The 21,972-nt window shown below is 41.1% G+C and overlaps 1 protein-coding gene across 2 annotated transcripts in view; it reads right to left on the reverse strand.

The window, feature by feature from the left end:
* Positions 1-21,972, reverse strand: part of Sox6 (SRY-box transcription factor 6) — a 485,425-nt gene that overhangs the window by 117,303 nt on the left and 346,150 nt on the right. Inside the window, exon 7 of one of the 2 annotated variants that reach the window (XM_008853528.2) lies at positions 9,868-9,991. In XM_008853528.2, coding sequence (XP_008851750.1) covers positions 9,868-9,991 — 124 coding nt within the window. The remainder of the gene's footprint in view (positions 1-9,867; positions 9,992-21,972) is intronic. The other variant, XM_008853529.2, reaches the window with a different exon arrangement.

The raw sequence follows: 21,972 nt of genomic DNA on the forward strand, positions 1-21,972 counted from the left end.
ACTAGACCTCTGGTAATGCACTAGTGGAACCGGTGTAGAGTCATGCACATGCAGCTCTGAGTAAACCATTTTTGATGATGACTTGATTACATAACCACAGATTTTACATAGACTGTCTGCACTGAGAACCTGAGAGCCAGTGAGCACCGCTTAGCCGAGATCCGTGCTATGTGGTACGGTGTTTCAAACTGCAGCTGATGCCTACACGGGGCATTGCAACAAATACTTTCTGTGACCTGAGGACTCAGGCCTCAGCCAGCAGCCCAAAGAGCCGAAAAAAAGGGGACGAGAGACCTGCTGGTGTGGTAGTAACTGAACTAAAAATTAATATTTGTGGATGAGCCACACAGTATCAGTGGTTTAATGCAGCAGCACTTAGACTTCAGCTACTTATTTAAAGTCAGTGCTATGTACTATCTCTAGGCTATATTTTAATAGGCTGTTTCTCCACACATTTTTGACATTTATAATAATCATGCTGCTTTGCATGAACTTTTCCACAATGAATGCTGAATGCTATAAGGAAAGGACATTGTAGAAAGCATCACGGTCACAGAGGTAGTCGACTAGAAAGCAATAAAACCTCTTTTTTCCTGTATGAACCCTAATACCTGCCGCTTGCCTGATACCCTGCTTCCTTGGAACTCATCCTGTTTGCCACATGAAGGGCTACTCAGCTGGCCCAATGTAAATGTTAAGTCGCTTTCACTTTTAACAAATTGTTCGCTTCTAATCTACACAGTCTCTTTGCATCATGTCCATAATACCTCATCAGACCATTGAGCACAGTGTGTGCCTGTACACAGTCCAGTAACAATTGGCTTCTGATTGCATATGGAGAGCTGCTACAATGCACTCGCTAACTCTATATTGTGCTGGTCTCCTATGGAGTAATGTTCAAAATATCTGATCTTGTTTTTCCCCTTCTATGAGGGTGATTTTAGTTCTCAGTACTTATGAGCTTTTTAAAAAAGATAACTAGGCAAAATTACTTTTGTAGTAAATGACTGTCACTTTATGCTTAAATAATTCTACTGATCTTGATATTTAAACTAAATTATCTGAAGAAAGAATATCCTGATTTAAGTCAAACAGCATTTTTTTTTTTTTTTGGTGGGTATCTTATCAGCTTTAAAATACATCACAAAATGATGCTGAATTAATGATGTTTCAAAAATAGATGGGGGGGATAACCATTCCAACCATCAACATGGACCTCCTTCCCAAACATTTTAACGCTGTTCTTTCTGTAAGGGTCATGCATTATTCATACAGCTCCACACCACCCCCTTCCCTGTAAGTTTAATACCAGTTGCTTTATTTGTACTAAAACATTTTTCATGTCAAACATATTTTAAAAAATCAAACTCTAAAAGAATTCCCTAGGGCACTCCTTTCTTCATGGCTGTCATGGAGCCATGAAATAGCTGATTTTTTTATATGGTTTTTGGCTTGTCAGTAAATTTATTACTATCTCTACCACACCCTGTAGTACTCTCCAGATCACCTGCTGGCTACAAACAGCTTTTCTTTCCACTGTTGATAAGCATGTTTGAAAATATTTTTAACCTTTCTGCGGGTTTGAATCTGCATATCTGACTAGATCTTAGAGAGCTAGTTCTCCAGAACACATCACTGTGTCGATACTACAAGTGAAAATGAACACATAGAGCCATGCAGTGCATCACAGAGAACAGTTAGGGGAGCGACAGCGAGAGCCAGGGGAGGGAGATGAGAGCTAAAAGGGGACAAGAGAAATTTAAGAGAGGGAGAGGATTTCAGGCAACGAGCTTAGTTTGTGATAACACAGTAACCTGCTCCCTCCTACCCACTCTGACTTTCTGTGTAACAGTTGATCAAGAACAGTTCACAGGTTGACTTGGCAAGGAGTCAGCCAACATGTTGCAGCAATTTTTTTTTTTTTCAAATTTGTGTCTGGATTTGAAATGCTTGCGTGAGGGCCCATTCTTTTTAAATTTGTGCAAAGACAGAGGCAGCCTGTTGGAACATGTTTGCTTTCAGCATGACTCTGGCCCTTCTTACCCTGAATCTAAGAAGACAATCCCCAAAATCCAGCCTGAGAAAGAGCACTCATCCGGTAGGTCCATCTTCTAACCGTCTAGCTATTGCTACAAATCCAAAACAGGACTGAGACCTGTGGAAATGTGGCCGACACAGCTCCCTCATCAGAACAGGCAACATCCTCTGGCACCCAAGCCGCTCCTCACCAAGAGTCCCAAATGAGAGAGAGTAAATTCTTAAATTTTCAGAGAAAATGAGATGAAGCCAAAACTTAGTAGCACTTAATTAATCACAGCAGGAAGGGAACTTACTCCTGTAACTGAAGACCCACTAGACATCTCCCAGAATGCCACTAGTAGTTTATTTAAAATTTGAATTCTGCTATTTATAAGTCATTTAAAAACTACTAATAAGGGCCAGGTGGGGTAGTGCACTTGGGAGGCAGAGGTAGAGGGATCGCTATGACACCAAGGTCAGCTTGGGAGGGTCTATTTAGTGAATTCCTGGTCACCTGGGGCTACATAGTGTTACTCTGTGTCAAAACAAACAACAACAAACCCACAAAAAGCATTCCACGGTGGTTAACATTCTAGCCATCTGTTTTCATTATTCAAACAGGCAAAGGAACGGAAGAGTCAGTTGTGGGTCCTGAGATTCTAACCTTACATATTAATACCTTGTAGAAGTCATTTCAAGACCTGGGAGGAAGAGGGAAAAAGAGAAGAAGGGGAAAAAAACAAAAAACAAAACCAGAACTACAAGTCAGGACTCATATTCCTCGGTACCTGCCTCAGAACTGGAGTGCATGCCCATATCTCATTTCCCACCTCCAAGTAGAAGACCTGCATGTCCCACAACCCTATTTCCGGAGCCACTGAAGGAAGGTAAGCTGATAAACCTTCAGGCTCACCCATGACCTACCACGTTCTTGTCACAGTATGGAAGTATCTGAAGCACAACCACGGATGCAGACTGGGGTGTGCCACTTTACACACCTCGCTTGCCTGTACTCAGCATAGTGAAATGTTATAATCTCTCAGTCACCTTGGGGGCAGATACTGAGTCCAGATGGATCTCTGTGCAATTCCACATTGCAGCAAAAGTGAGCAGGTATTATGTAACATACTTAGGACTCTAAAAATAATCCACCATTTTTAGTTTGTTCAGAGGACAGAAAATGAGGCAGGATTATGAGATATACATATGCATGTATTTATGTATCTCAGCATGTCCTCATTTCCCTTGCTAAAGGTCTCTCTCTATCAGACTTCCAATGATGAGATAGCGATCTCACATTTTCCTATGCTTACATTGTTCTGCACACCTTTATACAAGCTAAAAATCAAGGATCAATCTTAATTTCTTCATTTATTTCATAGATGCATCTTAGACCCTTGGCCAATCATTTGAAAATTATGAATTTTTCATGGTTTCAATTAAATAAGTGAATGTGAATGGAGAGATTCAACTTCATCCTCATTCTGAGAAATCAACTCAAAAAAACAGCTCATGTCTTCACTGAAGTTCTTCTCAGTACAGTCTCCACAGAGGGGAGAAGACACAGTACATGAACCTTGCTGCTCACAAAACTAGACTGGCTTCCATGGGTGACCGTGTCTTCCCACACTTTGGCACTCTCTTTAAAACTGCTGGGAGAGCCGCCGAAATGCTTTGATTCAAAAAGATCAAGTTCATCAGCATTCCGATACTGGTGATACACTTCTGCTTTGAAACATTCTGAAAGAGAGGAATGCCTGTCATGATGTCTTTTGTATAACCTCATATACAAAAATCATATTTTGCCCAACAACAAAATCAGAGTTCCTGGAGATCATATGCATTTAGACCATGTTTCCAAGAATCTGGACTATCAGCTTGGAGAACTTCAGTCTGAATGCTCGCACCATTATTTTTAAGAAGTGACATCCTAGAAAACTTAATTAACATTTTAAATTTTAGTTTATTCCTTTCATTTAATAAAATGGAGAGAATAATTCTTATTCCCACTTATATCTTAGGGTTGTTATAAAAATTAATGAGATTACTGACACACATGGGGGTTATCTTGGCAAACAAATGGTGTGCAATAAAAAAAAATCAGATAACAACTGTATTGATTGTATGCCAACCAATTAAACAACTCAGAAGAAACAGAAAACACAAAAATTATCTAACTACTCAAGCTCAAACAGAAAAATCTCAAAAGACCTATAATAGTTGAATCAGCAATCAAAGCTCCCAACAAAGAAAGGCCTGAACTAGGTCCCTTCAGCAGGATTCTGTTGTATGTTAAAGAACTGTTAACATCAATCCTTCACGAAAAACAGAAGATGGCAGTTCTTTCTCTGTTCTCTGAGGCGCCAAATATCTTGAAGATAAAGAAGTATGTCAGGAAAAGAAAATGAAAGCCATTGTCCTTTATGGATATGAATACAGTGTCTTCAACAAAATAGTAGCAAATCCAATGACAGATTGAAAATATGATTCACCATAACAAGTAGGATTTATCCCAGGAATTTAAAGATGGTTCGGTTTAAGCAAAACAATGCAACACATCACATTACTATAGCAAAGGGGAGATAGAGCCTACGTGATCACTTCGAAGCGATACAGGAAACACATTTGAAAAATCTCCAGTTGCATGATAAAAACTCTCAGAAAACTACGAGAAGAAAAACTTTTCAGAATGACCAAGGGTTAAGAACGCTCAGTCACCCGCATACTGGAAAAAGACTAGAACGTTTCTCCTGAGATCAAGAAGACGAGGAGGATGCTCATTCTCGCTGGTGCAGTTCAGTGCTGTCTTACAAGGTCTAGCCAGTACTATTAGATAAGAAAAAGACACAAAAAGCATCCAAATTGGTAAGAAAAGTATAAAGATAAATATATTTATAGACACTATAAACCTAAATACACAACCTACCCCAAATCCATGGGAAAGGTACTAGGTCAAAAGAACGAATTCAGTAAAGTAGTAGACCATAGGATTAATATAATAAAGATCAATTTAAGTCTTTATACCATGAATAAATAACCCAAAAAGAAATTAAGAAAGAAATTCCATTTACAATACTAAGAGAATTTAAAACCTGGGTACAAATCTGATCAAGAAGGTGAAAGAATTAAACCCTGAAAACTGTAACACACCACCGAAATAAATAAAGAAGGCATAAAAATGACCTAAGTCACCAACCGAAAAGCCTGGAACACACACATGCGCAATGGAACACTAGCCATAAAAAGGATGAAGAATGTAATAGCATGGAGTTATTATATTCAGTGAAATAAATCCAGGAACAGAAAAGCACATATTCTGTGACTTCATTCACATGTGGCAATCAAAAAAAACATGGATCTCGTGGAAATTGGGAGCAGAATAGTGCTGAGCTGGAGTTGTGGGAAGAATGAGAGGGAAGAGGGAATGAAGAGAGCTAGGCACCAAGTAGTAGGAGAAATAAGACTTGTATTCTATCGCACAGCATGGCGAGAGGAGACAGGTACGCTAGCCTGGATTAGCACATTATATAAACTATACATATTTTAAAACATCATGTAGGATGCCATAAGTATGTACATATGTGCAATTTGCATGTGTTGATGGAAACTTTTTAAATTAAAACAAGACTTAAGACAGAAATAGAGGGAAAGAGGTATCTATGCTGACAAAAGGAAGACAACAGTGTTAAGAAGTTAATTTGTGCTGGAAGCTTCGGTTGCCAACTTGACACACCTGGAAGAAGGGATCTCAGTTGGGGAATTTCCTCTATTGAACTGGCCTATGGGCATATCTGTGAGACAATTTCTTGACTGTTGAGTGATGTGGGAGGGCCCGGAGGGCCCAGCCCTCTGGGCGGTACCACCCCTGGGCAGGTTGTTCTGTGTTGTATAAGAAAGCAGGCTGAGCACCGGCCAGAGGAGCAGCCAGTAAGCAGCATTGCTCCATGGTCTGGGCTTCAGCTCCCGCCTCCAGGTTCCTGCCCTGAGTTTCTGCTCTGGCTTCCGTCAGTGATGAACTGTCACTGGGAAGAGTGAGATGCAATAGACACTTTTCTCCCTAAGTTGGTTTTGGTCAGAGTGTTTTACCACCACAACAGAAAGCTAACTAGAACATAATTGTACTCAAAGAAATCCACAAATTCAATGCAATGCCTATTAAAATCATAATGACCCTTTTTTACAAAATGGAGGAAAGCAGTTCTTAAGCTCATATGGAATTACAATAGGTCCTCAAAACCAAAACAATCTCTAAAAAGAATAAAATCAGAAGACTAACACCCCCACCTCGAAATTCGCTACAAAGGTACAGTTATTGAAACAGTATTGTATTAACATAAAGAAAGGTAGGCCAGAATAGAGGAATGATCAGTCCAGAAATAAACCTTCCCATATATGTTCAATTTATTTTTTCAAAGGGCACTGAAATCATCAAAAAGGGAAGGGATAGTCTTTTCAATAAATGGTGTAAGGAAAACTGGTTATCCATGTGAAAAAGACGCGTGGACATCCAATTTTTTTTAAATGTATGGCTTTATCACCACCGCCTTGACTGCTGTGTCTTTGATTTCACAATGTGAACATGCAGAACAGCTAAATGTCTGGATTTATGTTCTGGCCCTGATGATGAATTCCTGTCTAGAAAGATGTCTTTAATTATAGAACTAATATAATTATAAAAATTTAAGATTTGAACTCAATAAAGCTCTTTCTAGAAAAGCCAGTCTGAAAGCTGCTTCCTGAAGTTATACAGTACACACAGGGCCGTGTACCTCCTCAGCAGCTCAGATGAGAGAGCCCACATGGTGTGTACCGTACACCGGGATCCTGAAATTCCCAGAGCATGGCTCACATGACCTGGAGGGAAGCGAGGGCTTGGAACCCCAATGTCTTTGTTATGCTATAATAACATGAGATCAGAAACGGCCAAGTTTGGAGCTGGAAAGATGGCTCAGTGGTTAAGATCACTCTCTGTTCCTGTAGAGGACCCAGGTTCAGTTCCCAGCACCCACATGGCAGCTAATAACCATCCATAACTCCAGTTCCAGGGGACCTAACACCCTCTTCTGGCCTTCAAGAGCACTGCACACATGCAGGCAATTCTCTCTCTCTCTCTCTCTCTCTCTCTCTCTCTCTCTCTCTTTCTCTCTCTCTCTCTCACACACACACACACACACACACACACCAAGTTTAACAAACGGTGTCATTCCACGATGTCCTTGTGCCTGGCAATGAGGGCACATGTTCAATCAGCTGCATCAGTTCACTCAATGAGCTCACAGACACCAGAAATTTCTTGCTGATATGGGAAGGTGCAGTAGAAGCAAAAAGATGTTATTTTCCAATTTACAAAGACCAAGGTGATACCTGTTCCTCTTCTCCTTTACAAGATCTAGACATAAACTTATCCCACCATTTTCAGACTGGCATGTATCTCTCAAAATTTAGCTGATGCTCATACAAATTTCAAGTGAAGTTACCATAGCTAAGTTGGACAAAACATTTATTGTTCAAACTCTAGCCCAGTGGTGTTTTCCTCCCCCAATGCCTGTGAATGACCAAAGACTGCATGGGTTAAGGTTTATAAATTTGTAATTTCTCTACTAATAACTTAAGCATATATACTTTTAATCCACCTAAACATAATTTTCACATATCATAAGGCCTAGATTAGAAACTATCAAAGGACTTAGAGTTCCAATTAAATTCTTTGATATAAGTTTGTAGTTGACAGAAAATACTTGAGAGAGTCGCCTTGCTTGTGAGTAAGAATCATCCTACAAACCTAAACCCACTATGCTGCCTCCTCATCAGGCTTAGCCATCCCAGTCGAGCACAGCTTGGCTCCCCCAGGACACCACGCTGAGCTTCAGTTAACTGAAGTAACTAAATCTTGCCCAACATTGTCCCTGGTACAACCTTGTTGACGCCAGTTCATGAGGCCATTTCATTCACAGAACACAGAGCAGTATCTTCCCCATGAGAAATGATACCATTGTACACAAATTAGGCAGCACGTAGTGAGGTGTCTATAGGTAACAGAAAATCAAGCCTCTACCTGGATTTGAGAGGAGAGCATTAACTGCAAAAACACTAACTGAAATGGACAACTTCCATATGCAGTTTACTTAAAAGGTTCCCAAACTGAGACAGGTGGCAACTCAGAGTCAAGATGAAACAATACATTGAGTTTACATCAATGATGTGAAGGAAGTTGGGATGAAGAGCTAATTCAGAGCACCTTTCAGAGATGGAGCGCTGACCAATGTGCCGACAAAAGCACTTTCCCCTATCCATAAACCAGAGGCCAGTTCAACATGGAGGGTTAACCCGCTGTGAGAATCCTGCTTTAGGAAAATGACTATTTGAATGGCACAATTTTCTTTCATTCAGGTATCCAAAAATCTTCAGAGAATACAGGCCCAGTATTCCCTGTCTAAAATATTGAGACCAGCATCTTAGATATTGGAATGCTTACATGTATTTTGCTGATTGAGAAAAAAATAATCTAAAATATTTCAAAAGCCAGAACTTTTTCAACATTAATTTGGCACCTTAAAGTTTCAGATTTCAGAGGACTTTTTCAAATTTGGGCTACTTAAACTTGACTCATTTGTATTTGAAGGCTTTAAAACAGTCCTTAAATTATCCAATCCATTTAATATCACTATTCCTCAAATGCTTTGATTTTTGATATAGACTTCCTTTTTTTTTTTTTAAACAAAGAAGTGAGTTCCCTACCAAATGCAAAAGAGCAATCAAAGGTAAGAAGCAATTACAATAGATGTCACAACTCACTAGGTTTGTTTTTAAGCTGTTTAGTAAGCTTCTTCAGAATCTCAGGGAAATAATTTACATTCTGTGGCTTGAGCGTATTAAAATGCCTTTGTTCACTTTATGAGCCACATATACAAAGAAACAGCCGCACTCAGATTCACTGCACTCAGATTTGGTGGTTAATATGATCAGGTTAATATGTTAAAAAGACCTTGACACAGAAATTATTAATGAGTAGAACAAGGTCACTACTTCTGAGCTGAGGTCACGTACAAAGAATGCGCACATGAAATTAAGGTTGACTTCTATTTACTTGACTATCTTTTTACATTGGATTCCTTTGGCAAGCTATCTTTAAACATTTAAAACCATGTTTACAAGGAGGCTCTGAAAGAAGCTTCAAACCATTATGCCCCTAATTGAATTCCCCAGGAGTCCAGTAAACTCAGAGGAATAAGGAAAAAATCATAACATTTGCTAAATTGTCGCAAAGCATTTTTTACTACAAGGTTATGTGTTATGTGACCTTTTTTTTTTTTTGAGGTTCAAAAACATTACCGAATACTTCATTATTTAGACTAAAATCAAAAAGAATTGTACCTATTAGTACCAAGCTAATTAAATCAGTGCAGTTTTAACTCTTTTTCCCCCAAGAGAAATCTTACCACCACCCCCAAACAAAATGAAACAAAAAACCCAATAACAACATTCTATACAGTGTGTGACAAGTTTTCCAGAGTATAGAATCTCTGAGGAGGAAGAAAGCATCTTTAAACAAAGATATTGAATAGGAGTAAAGATGAGAGAGTTGGTGAAAATTCTGTAGTTCCCGGGAAAGCAACATTTCATCTGTAATTCAGAACAGACTCAAGGGAGGAAGGGAAAGTAAGAGCTGTAGTGACCAGTTAGTTTATGACAATGCCCCACTCCCCAGTTCTAGTTTTACTTGAAAATATGCTTTGTGGTGTTTTTATCCACAGCTCCCTTGCCTGCTCCTGTGTTTGTTGTGACTGCCAGGCAAAAGCATGTGGATCTGAGCATTTCCAAAAGGATGTGCAGAGTTCTTTTACTCACCTGGTTTGTATGTTATTCCAGGGGGGAAGAGGAATCCCTGTTGGGCAGCAGCAGCTGCTGCCAGGGTCCGCTGGTCATGTGGAAAAATTGGGATCATGAGCGGAGGCATGTGCCCCTGAACCTGCTAAACAGAAGAGAGCCTGTGATCAGACAGGGAGCAAATATGTGCCAGGAATCATCTGTTTTCCACTCCTGGAGGTGTGCTGGTACCCACACTGCCACCCACCCCTCACCTCATTCCAGATCTGAAGCTGAGAAAATTCAAGCAAAATCCACATAATCCCTCTCCTTAGATGCCATTAGCACAGCAGCCACATCGTTTCACTGTGAATTCGCTTCATCCCTGCTTCCACCACACCGTGCTTAATGGCTGTTTTTTTTCTTGACTTATTTTTCTTTTCTTTCTTTCTTTTAAACAAAGAAGAGAAAGAACTAAATGCTCTTATACTACAGTGGTGAGAGGTTTTGCCCTTTCACCTGCTTCGCATTATGAGCTTGTTTCTGAAGAGTATTTAGTATCCTTGGCCAGAAAATAACATCTAATTGTTATATATTCCAAAAGCTATGTCTCCCTCGTTTAGGTAGCATACTCTGAAGCCTTGCTGTATTATATTAAACATATAGCTCTTCAGATTTAAGGCTACTACATCTTGACTCCCAATTAAGCTAATACCCTTTGCCATACACACCTCGATGTAACATATAAATTGCTTGTCGGGCTAAGCAGTTTTACAGCTTTATGCACTACCGTGTAGCTCAGTAATTATGGAGTTGTATTCACAGAGCATTTCATAATAAATCCTACTATATCAAATTTCATTTGACCTCAATAAATGTATCAAAGAGCACAAAAATGCAAAATAGAAAATCTTCACTCTATATCCGTGTTTGTACTCCATATAAAGAAAATAAGAGCTATGACAGAATCATGCTCCTGAAAATTACATTTTAATTTCCTAGTTCCTTTCTTTACTCTAGGCATGTTGCCCTGATTCCACATTGCAGAACAGGAAGGGTTTGTCCTGGCTTTCAGGACATGATTTTATAGGTTGGGCTATAGGACTTTTCTTATTTAAAGATCAAAACTGAGATGTATCGAAAGGCATGATCTTTTCGTTCAGACAGGATCTATGGCCTTTTTGCTAGTATAAAAGGGCTACATTATATAATATTTAAGATACGTTTTCCAGCAATTCTACAAAGCTCAAATGCTTCTCCTTCTAAATACCTGAATTTTCTCTTTAAGAAAAACTGCAATATGAGTGGAGGACCGTGCTTAAGTAGTACCGCTCCCCTCACCCTGTCCCTAGTCCCTTCACCATCAGGGACAGAGTGCAAAACGCTTCTGCGTGGGTCTGAAAGGTTTCATTTGCCAACAGTCTTTCTCTAGGGAATGCCCTAAGATGTGGGTTAATAAAGGGCAAGCAAAAAATAAACACTTTACAGTATTTTTCTGAATTCATTTCTCAGGAAAATCAACTTATAATAAAAAGGTCTTTGTGCAATTACTACCTTGCCAGTGGGGCGTGAAAGAAACTAGCTTTGAGCAGCTATTTCTTCTCTTTTAGCTGAGGTAAGCCCAAGCTTTGTACATTGAAGAAAAAACTTGGGCTGCTTAAATTGGAACTGAGCCTCCAGTGCCCAGGTCTCCCCTTTAACCTGGGAGGAAAGCACTGGGTCTGCTGCTCGACTCCAGCTTGCTATGACCTGGTACAAACCTGAGGTGCCGGGGATGAAGTGGGGGCACACTCCACAACAGAAAACAAAACACAATGTCTTTGTGAGTGACCACCGCTCAGTCCAAGAGCAATCAAAAAACCTGCCTTCAATCTCTCCTGAAACGTCCTAGCCTGTACCTAGAATGCGGTCCACACACCTCACGCTGGAGAGGAGGCAGCAGGGAGCACCCTCTGCACATTGTACCTATTCTTTCTTGCTTTTGCCTGACAGCATCCATGAAGGTGCTACTCTGTGTTTGGGACCTTGAGAAGTAGCTGAGGAAATAGGGGCCATTCAGCTTGAGAGAAGAAAACAGGCTGTGTTCATGTGCGGAAGAAGGTTAAGGCTGAGACTAAGTGGTTACAGGGGTCGAACTAGGCTGAAATGGAAGTGTGATGCACAGGGAATTCTCTGATACTAAGTTTGTCCGACAATGCCTCTGATGTCGAGGCTGCAGTTCCTTCCCTTTCCCTAGTGCTGTTCTATGCGTCCACATATAAAAGGTGTTTTAAAGTAGACAGATGACTACAAAGCCTGATTAAATTATAACCTATGGAGCCACTCCAACTTTATAGTCCTATGATTGCTAAACATCTACTGTTAAGAAGATGGAGTCAGTGAGTGCTCAGCCACAAACGGGGACCTATATCACCCCACCCCACCCCAAGGCTCAGAAACCATCACAGAAGAGAAAGCAGAAAGATTGTAAGAGCCAGAGGTTGGGGAGCACTCAAGAAAAACCATGACTTCTGCTCATGACAGGCCCACTGCTGTCATGATCTCACAGCAGCTGTGGTTGCCTGAGGAGGAGCTGCAGGAGATCAAGTCAGTCTGCATTCTAGCATGAAAGGGGAGCCACAGAAGACGCCAGCCCTAACTGAGGCGCTCTTGACAGCTGATGGTTTCTGTGGGGGTGAGGGCCAGTTTTCTTGATGGGTGTGGCCTTCTCAGTCAGCCAATGCAGTGGATGTCCCCACATTCGGGAGTATATAGAGAGCACAAATTGGACTCCATAGGCTATTATTTTTTTAAAGAGGGGGAAGAGATCTGGAGAGATGCTCAGTAGTTAGGAGCATACTACTCCAGTTCTACAGGATCCAATACCTTCTTCTGAACTCCACTGGCACCAGGCATGCATGTAGTCCGCATACACACATGCATGGCAAACTACTCATACACCCAACATAAAAATAAATCTTTATTGAAAAATAGGACACAAAGTTGAGGTTTGGGGCTGGTAGGGTGGATCTGGGAGGAGTCGGGGAGGAACAGGGAGCTGAATGTGATCAAAATACACTGCATAAAATTCACAAAGAATTATACAAGTGTTTTTAAAAATAAGATCATGGGATTACAGTCATTCTTTCATGAATTGAACGCATCCTTATTGAGAACTTAGGATCCTTTAGTTAGTGAGCAAATCAGAATCCAAATCCATACACTATATTTCCATCACTGTCCCTATTTGTAAAACTGCAAAAGCTGACTGCAGTACCTCACATAGTTATTGTAAGGACAAACCAGACAATAAAAGCAAAGCTTGAGGCGTATAATTCAACATAATAGTAATGCGATATTATAGTAAATGTTAGGTTCTTGCTTTTTTGCTTATATAGTTTTCATATCTGTTACTAGAAAATTATCCAATTACCGATAAGCAGAAAACAGTGGATCTTATTCGTAACATGAGCTAACTAAGTCATTCAGTTTGACAGGCAGAGGCTTGCCATGTCCTTAGCAGATGCCATGCCTTGTGTAGTGTCATCCCACCTCAAGAAGCTAGAAAACCCTAGGAAAAAAGAGGTGGGATTACAAGGATCATTTGAGGAGGTAACATGGAGTCTTTAACGTTCCTAATTAATCAGCATCTTAGAATGGAAATGAACTTAATTTAAATTGGTCATCAAACCCTTCAAATGATCAGACAACACAAGGGAGCAAACGAAAACTGGATCAGACATTCTTGAATGTGTCTGCCTGTCTGAAGATGCTGCCTTTGCAAATGCCTGTAGTTAGGTGTGTAACTAAGTAAACTGTGTAAACTGTCTGGAGTTGCTTTTATTTTTATTTTGTTTATCATGTGTGTATGATGTATATTTATATATGTGTAGTGTGTACTCATGTGTGTGAATGCATGCCTATGGCAGTCACAGGACAGCCCTAAGTGTTGTTCCTCAACTTTTGCCTCGTTTAAGATATTCTCTTGCTTGCAGCTGCAAATACTGGGCCAACTGCCCTGCAAGCTTCCAGAGAGTCTCCTGTCTCTGCCTCCCATCTCCTTATTGGAGTGCTGGGATTACAGATGTGTTCTACCACAGCCAGCTTTGTTTGGGTTCTGGGGATTCTAACCCAGGTCTTCATGCTTGCACAAGTGCTTTCCCCACTGAGCCATTTCTCCAGTCCCTGGGGTTTTAAATGCTAAATAAGTATAGGTGTTTCATATTAACATGTGCTGTAAAACTTTGGGAGAATGCCTTTTTATCTATCACACTCTACAAGGTAGGATATGTTCAACCCTTTCATTGTTAACTTATCTAGAGGCTGTTAGTTGAGAAACCTAAAAGTAAAAGGAAGGTGGCAGAGAGCAGTGTGAGAACAATAGCACTGTCACATCAGTGTCAGAATGGAGCTCAGAGAAGATGGAGGTGGCCATTGTCAAAGTGCAGTACCAGCCAACAGCAGCAAAGCTGTGTTCACAGAGCAAATTCCCAGGGTCCATCACACACCTTCTGAGTCAGAAATTCTGAGGTCAAGTCCAATGATCCAAATACTGAGACCATGATTTAACGTAGGGCAGTCATTCTTAAGCTTCCATGTGCATCTGAACAAACCAGAGGGCTCCTTAAACAGATGCTTTGCCCCATCCTCAGGGACATAGGACCTCTGAATTAGAGGTGAGGCTGGAACATGGACATTTCAAAAAGCTCCCAGGTAAAGCTGGCGCTACCAAACTGGAGATATTCCTTAACAATCACCAGTCTAGTCCAATCCTTACCATTTAGACACAGCAAAACATGACGAGAGAAGATAAAACACAAGCCCAGGGTTATACTGCCTCTGACAAGCTGGACCTGAGGACCAGAGCTGCTAATCACCGTGCCTAGCACATTTTCCGTGGTATCACTGCTTCAGCAGTAGAAAGGAGAGAGATCAGTTTTAGCAAAGAAAACCTGGAGGTCTTCAGCTGAAATCAATTTCTCATGCCAGATGTTTGCTCCTGGAGGTAGTTCTAGAGTTCTAGCATGCATGAGTGCTGTCCGGTTTTAAGTTGAGTCATTTCCTTTCTCTTGTTCTAACCCAGAACATACTTGTTCTCCATATTTACTGTCACTCATCCCAATAATTGATGACACTACACTCATTAGCTTTGATCATTGAGATCCAAGTGATGAAATTGCGCTTAACTAAACCCAGGTCTTCATCCACGCTAGGGAAGAGCTCTACCACTGAGTTCACCCTCAGTGACTTGTTTTAAATAAAGTAATGATGTGGCAAGACAGTGTCCTTTATTGGAGACCAGTCAGAAGAGTCAGCCACTGGTTAGCATACAGGCTGAGCACAGACAACGGCGGGTCCTCATTGTAGAAGACTCAGCCACTGGTTAGCATACAGGCTGAGCACAGACAACGGCGGGTCCTCATTGTAGAAGAGTCAGCCACTGGTTAGCATACAGGCTGAGCACAGACAACGGCGGGTCCTCATTGTAGCTTTCATTACAGAAGTGGCGATGGCTAACACTTATTGTTTCCTTGATGTCTAGCACTGAAAAGGCAGTGTATCACCCCATCTCATTTAATCTTCAAAATCTCATTAGGTACTCACTTTTATTACTCTGACTCACTTAATGAGAAAGACCAAGGTGTAAGAGGTGATAGATCCAGGATCCAAGGCCAGAGCGGGATCAAAGTTTGTATTTGTCAGGGCTAAAGCTTCCACTTTGAACTACCATGCTATACGAAGCATGAAGCCACATAGTACTGAGCAGATCTAAATGGTATCAAGAATGCAGTTCTTTTTAATAATGCATGACTGACATTTTTGTAGAGTAAGTTGCAGTAAACAATACAATGAGATCGTTTGCACCCATTACACGGCTTCCTCCAGTAGAATGCACTGAAAATCATACTGTACTATCACAAGCAGGATACTGACCTAGTATTCCCCAGCAACTCATTCAGATTCCTTCAGTGCGTTAAAGGTATTATGTCTTCAAAATTAGCAAGCCTAAGAAAAGTCTCTGGATAGTTCTGGCTACCGTCTTCTACAGACTGCTCCCCGGAAGGTGTTCCATGTGCTTGCTCGCACTCTGTGGACTGAACGAGGGCAAGAAATGAAAGCGGGTGGGAGGAGTAGGCAAGGAAAGGGCTTGGTAGTTACACAAGAACCACAGAGCATCCCGATGTTTTTCTCCTGTGGAGGCTGTTAGCCAAGGTCAGTGCGCTGATGCCAGGGGTTAGAGGAGCGAAAGAATTACAGAGACACAGAAAAGTTCTGTGCTCTGAAACATGTGTGTCTGCCTTCCAACTGCCTTCCTTTCATCCCACCTACCTATTTGGACATGCTGGGAAAGGTAGTCACACTGGAAACAGCAACTTCCAAAAATATTGTTATAAAGACTAGAAAGAATAATAAGATCCCCTCACTCCATCAAAGACCAACCAGTCTCCACACGCCCTTTCAAGAAGTTATCAACATTTCAAATAGCATCTTTCCTTCTTGAAATTGTAACTTCCCCTACACATAAATTCAGATATTCTTTAATTATCCTATAGATAAAGAAAAGTGAAATGATTTTATTAGTACAAAGAATAAAACTTGATGTGGCCAAAATAAATCTCAGCATGAAAACTGCATTATTTTTCACTGCTGTGGATATAAAGCTGGGCAGGGCATTGAGTGCTCTGAGAAGGAAGGGCCTCACCACGGGTCAAGCTTAGCAGCGCCTCGTGGAAGGAATAAACTCCGAAACACAACTGTCCACTCACTCCAAACTTCTGCAATCTCTCACCAACGCATTTCCCTTTTGGAGAGGGTGGGGAACACAGTCTCCATCAAACAGGCTGCATGCCCAGAGATTTTAATTGGAAGGGCACTCCTTGCATCACTGGAGAAGTAAGACAGCAGCAGATGCACATGAAACACTGGGGCCTGGCCTCCTCCAAATTCGTGAGACAGCACTGCCGCATCGACACGCGGCTCTTTGTTTTCTCTGTGCTAAGTTGTTGACGATGCCATTTCTTGCCATCTGCCCCAGAGCTTCATTAAAGATACATGAATGGGCTGACTGGCCTGATATCTTGTAAGGAACAGGTGCTATTGTTTATCCCTGAAGACTTGCACTAAAGATATGACTCGGAATACTTGAGAAAGAGCATCTGTAGCAGTCGGTCAGAGAGCAACTTGGCAGAGGCCTGGCTGTGTGCTCATATGCAAACAGAGTGACACTCAGGGGGCCTCATTTTCTCTTTCATGAAGATTATTTCACTTTTTTAGTGATAGGCAATAAGTATTTGTATTGAAAATCATCTGCATATTCGTGTCTGTTACTGATTAAGGCTGGGCAAGGGAATTTTTTTTAAATGATTTATTTCTAGAAAATCGTTGCTAGTGTGATTTAATTGGAGAAAGCTTTCTCGAAATGTTGGAAGGAAAATTTCCAACATGCATACACCATGGCAGAGAAGAAGAGAAAGGCGGAGGGGGTGGGGGGAGAGAAGAGCCAGTTTCCTTCCTGGTCATATTTTTCATTGCAAATAATAGCTGAGTCGTTTGCATAATGTATTACCACCGTAAAAACTGCAGCATCTGGGAAAAGAAAGAGGAGCCTTAGATGAAGAGTCTTCAAGTGTAGGTAGGAGTCATACTACTGGACTAAGCTTTGGAGATGGGGGAAAGGGTCTCACTTGACAGCATATATTTATGCTTTAATAGAACCTTCCCAGTTCCCATTGCTTTGTTAAGCACATGTAATGTATAAAGACTCTGCTCTGCCCCGCCCTAGAAAGTCAGCACCCTCACTGAACTTCCTGAGGTTTCCATAGCCTCACGTAGTCACCCAGGGCTTTGCGTCATTAAGCATCTCTTCCCAGGTAAGCGTACAGGCCCTGCGTTGTCGCTGGCGTTTATGTTTGCATGTACCCGCGCTCTTCACGTCGGGATAAGAACATAGGCAAGTGAACCTCTCACCACTCATCAAAGAGGCTTCTTTTTGCAACAGATGGAGGCCATTACAAAGTTGCACAACTGATCAAATGCAGAGAATAAGTGACCGAGGGGCCCAGCACTAAATGACTCATCTACACTGAAAACTCTACTTAGGGCTCAGGGAACAGCATGGAAGAGGGGGCGGGCGGGACAAACGTAAGGAAAGACGACAAAACACCTGCCTGCTACTTAATGCGCTCCAGACAGGCTGGGGGAGCCGCACCTATGAGATCCCCTCAGTGTGGTCATCTAATAAGATCTGTATAATAACAAAACTGGTGGGTGGGGGAAGACCATGGAATCCCCTCTCAAGATGAAGAGCTGCAGGCAATGCACAGATACTGAGGGAGGGAGAATCAGCTTTCTCCAGGAACTGGCTCCCTGAGAGGTTATCTAATCTCAAGTGAGCAGCCCTACACACAGGTACACATGAGTACCATTAAATGGACTTCGTGCATTGTGTGTGTGTGTGTGTGTGTGTGTGTGTGTGTGTGTGACAATAATAATGAAAGAAGAAGACAAGAAATTGAGATGGAGTGGAGGGGGACATGGGAGGAGCTGGTAGGGGACTTGGAAGGATAGGGATAAGGCAAAGACAACATTCATGCATAAAATTCTCAAAAATTAAAGAACCGTCAAAATTTTAAAAGAAAGTTGGAGGCATTGTGTAATAGCTACCCTGTTTCAGGACAAAGCATCAGAGCTGAGATCAGGAGCCCCACAGGGTGATGCTGTGACGGCAAATGCGGAAGGTGGTGGTGTGAGGTTTTCATTCAGCAGGAATTTCTAAATGGCTCTAAAAGTACATCTTCAGATCACTGCTTTGTTTGTGCTTATCTTACTTAGCAAATCACTAGTTTCTGTATCTAATGAATCAGCTAGCTGCAGCTGAAGAATAGCCACATGGTATTCCCACCGAAAGCATGCAGGGAACATACATTGTCTAGAGAATTTAAGAACAGAGTCCCACTTTCCCAGGAGTTCCCCACAAAGAATCAGTGTAAATACACTGTATGAATAACACAGTCCATCCAAAAAAGGGTGCTGTGCTTCTGTTTGCTGGTGGAGGTGTTTCCTCTCTGTGCCTTCTCCCCCCGCCAGGCTCTCCTCTCTCTTTTCATCTTTCTCAGGTACCAGCAGGATAATACACAAAGCACTCACTGTCATCAGTAACCATTTAATTTTAATAAAATGCAAGCTATTTTAGTGCTCTTCAAAATCTATACTTACTGGCCAAGACAATCCCCACAAAGTAGAACAAAGTAAAGATATTATAGTTTAAAAGCATGTTTTACAAAACTTTAATACTTCAGTCGTCTTTTTTAGTGAGGAAATTAATGAAGAGTTTACATTGCACACACTTTTCAATATATTGTGCTTCAATAAAAAGTTAATTTCAAGAAAAAATAGTTGCAGTAGTTTACCTCTGCCTACTAAGGAGGCTATTAAATATTCAAAGTACCTAAAATATTTGCAGAAGGAATGGAAGAAACACCTCTTATTACTAGTTCCATGCTGTCCCTCTATCACTACCCAGAATGAGTGACATAGGAAAACAAAGCAAATCAATTTGCTGGGTTAGTCTTTAAGACACTTACTCAAACTCCATCTCCGAGCCCAGCTCTCTCTAGCTATCTGCCTTGATTACACAGGAGAGAAAGGGTTTTTAGCAGGAAGACCTCAGTGGCTGTCTATAGCACATGCCGTATAACTCTTGTCTGCATATACCCCAAAGAGAAATGTCCATATTCTCTGCAGACTGCAGATACTACCACCATTTGCATTTTAAGTGAGCTGACATCTTTTTAAATTTATTTATCTTTCCATTTTTAATGCATTTTGTGTATTTTATACATAAAATCATCTTTACACCCCCTTACCCTTGGCACCTCCCATAGCCCCCACTGGAGTTCATACATTCTGTCATTTGTGTTAGGGTCTATCAAGTCACGTTAGTGTCCCCAGATGTCCCTCAGTGCAAGTTCATCCACTGGGATCCAGATGGCTATCTAGAGTCCCTCCCTTTAGGAAGATCAGCTCTTCTTCACTGAGGAGTAATCAGCTGCCAATAATTACTTTTAGTTTATGTGTATGAATGTATTGCCTGCGTGCATATGAGCGCACCTGTGTCATGCAATGCCAGGAAGGTCGGAAGAGGGTTTCAGATTCCCCTGGACAGGGGGTGGCTAAGGATGGTTCGTAGCCGCCATGTGGGTTCTGGGAATCTAACCCGGGTCCTCTGCAAGAGCAGTCAGTGCTCCTAACCACTGAGCCATCTCTCCAGCCCTATGAGCTGACATTTTATTAATCTACCAGATCCATCAGTAATTAAACATTATCACTCAACATCTTATTTGTTTGCATATGTTGTGTTTAAAACTAACAGACTCAATTCCTACCACCTCTACTTCATTTACCCCTCATTCCCTGAGGTGAAGAGCGTGACCCGTGGTGGGCGAGCTCTCACTCTTGTGAAGCACAGAGCCCTGAGGAGGGCCTACTGCTGTATGGCTGGCAGCTAGTCACCAGAAGCATAAAGCTGTCCATAGCCTCATCTTGTCACAAAGTGCTGTCACATTCATCTTCACCGTATGCTCCTTAAGTCATCTAGTCTGTCAGCTTACCTTGGAATAATGTCAACAGAGAAAGGAAAGATGTGCTTAAAAAGATAATCAAACTATGGCCCCCAAATTCCCTTAGTTATCATTCCATGGTCTTTCTATGGTCTGCATACCAGGAAAAATTAAAATACTTATAGGACATAAGTCAGATTACTTTCTTAAAAAGATGATAAATGTTAACTAAATGTGCTTAAATTTTCTTGCTATGTTTTAAGAAACTCTCACCAGGAGGGAAATAGAATATCCTGGCCATAAAGAAATTAATAAAACATGTTATGCAAAAGTAAAATTTATGATTCATTTGGAATTAGATATCTACCACCTTTTCAATCCATACAAATGCATAATCTTGTCAATTAAATATTATTGTTAAGGTCTAGTAGTATGTTAAAATCACTTTAAAGTGCAACTAAGGAAAATTCATGTGTGTTTATTACTCCGTAAGGATCTATTAGTGGGTATTTTATTCAGATTCGTGCTGTAAAATCTGCATAAACTCAGCATATTGTTATCCCCATGTGTGCATTTGTTTGGTTAAAGCAGAACAGCAAATCTCAATTTTTGCAACTTCTGGAAAAGTCAAGAGAACTAAAACAGTCTTAATTTTAATCAGATACAAACAGTTATCACCACAGAAGTGAAGAGTTCACTATTATGCAAATGGTCACAGTTAGTGGTCACCAGGCCATCACAGGAGGCTGAACTAACTAGTCAATTACTCTGGATATTCCCGAAGACTAGTGAAGACGAATCTGCGGCTCTGCCGTCCTCTTCCAGAGAGGCATGAAGCAGTTAGAGACTCATGATTGCTGTTCTTAAGTGGAAACCCCATTAAACACACAATGATCAAAGTGTTTTGCCAAGATGAAAATTAATTTTTTCAAATTTTGTATGAATGCATTCACGTTTGCGGAGAGCGTCGCACTCCGTTCTGTCACAACCAAATCCAGATATAAACCTTTCATAAACTTTTGACCCATAATGAAGGCAATCTGGCTTTTACTCCTGGACTATTTTATACAAGCTTATTCTGTTAGCAATGACCAGAGTTCAATTATTAAATTCTTCATACAGAAACATGGGTTTACATTTGAAACTGTAGGTCTTGTTCAAATTATGTTCAAGCAACTTAAAGGCAGGGACGTTGTGTTTCCCCAGGGCTTAGTAAAAGGCCTGCACAGAATAGGGTCAAGTATTTGTAAGAAATGCATCTAAAACTTGTATTCCATGTCTCTTCAAAACTAAGCCACAGCAACGTTGATGGATCAAGGCGAAGTCCACTGACCCCTCACAAGCCTCAAACCTAGGCAAACAGAAGCAGCTCTCCGATCACGTTCCATCATGGTGAGCTTGTCGTTTGGCTGTGCTGCGGTCTAACACTGAAGCTTCCTAGTTAGCAATAAAATTTTAAAATTGATTTGATTCATTTGTTGCAAGACTTTTTTAATGACTGTGCACTCTTATTTCATCGGTTGAAACCTTCATGGCATTAGCAGAGGTGCTGCTAAGGATCTGCTATTAATTTAATCTACCCTGACAGAAAGGATAAGATATTCTCACT

This window comes from Nannospalax galili, unplaced genomic scaffold, assembly GCF_000622305.1.
Source record: "Nannospalax galili isolate Female #2095 unplaced genomic scaffold, S.galili_v1.0 scaffold44, whole genome shotgun sequence".
In the NCBI taxonomy this organism is placed as follows: Eukaryota; Metazoa; Chordata; class Mammalia; order Rodentia; family Spalacidae; genus Nannospalax; species Nannospalax galili.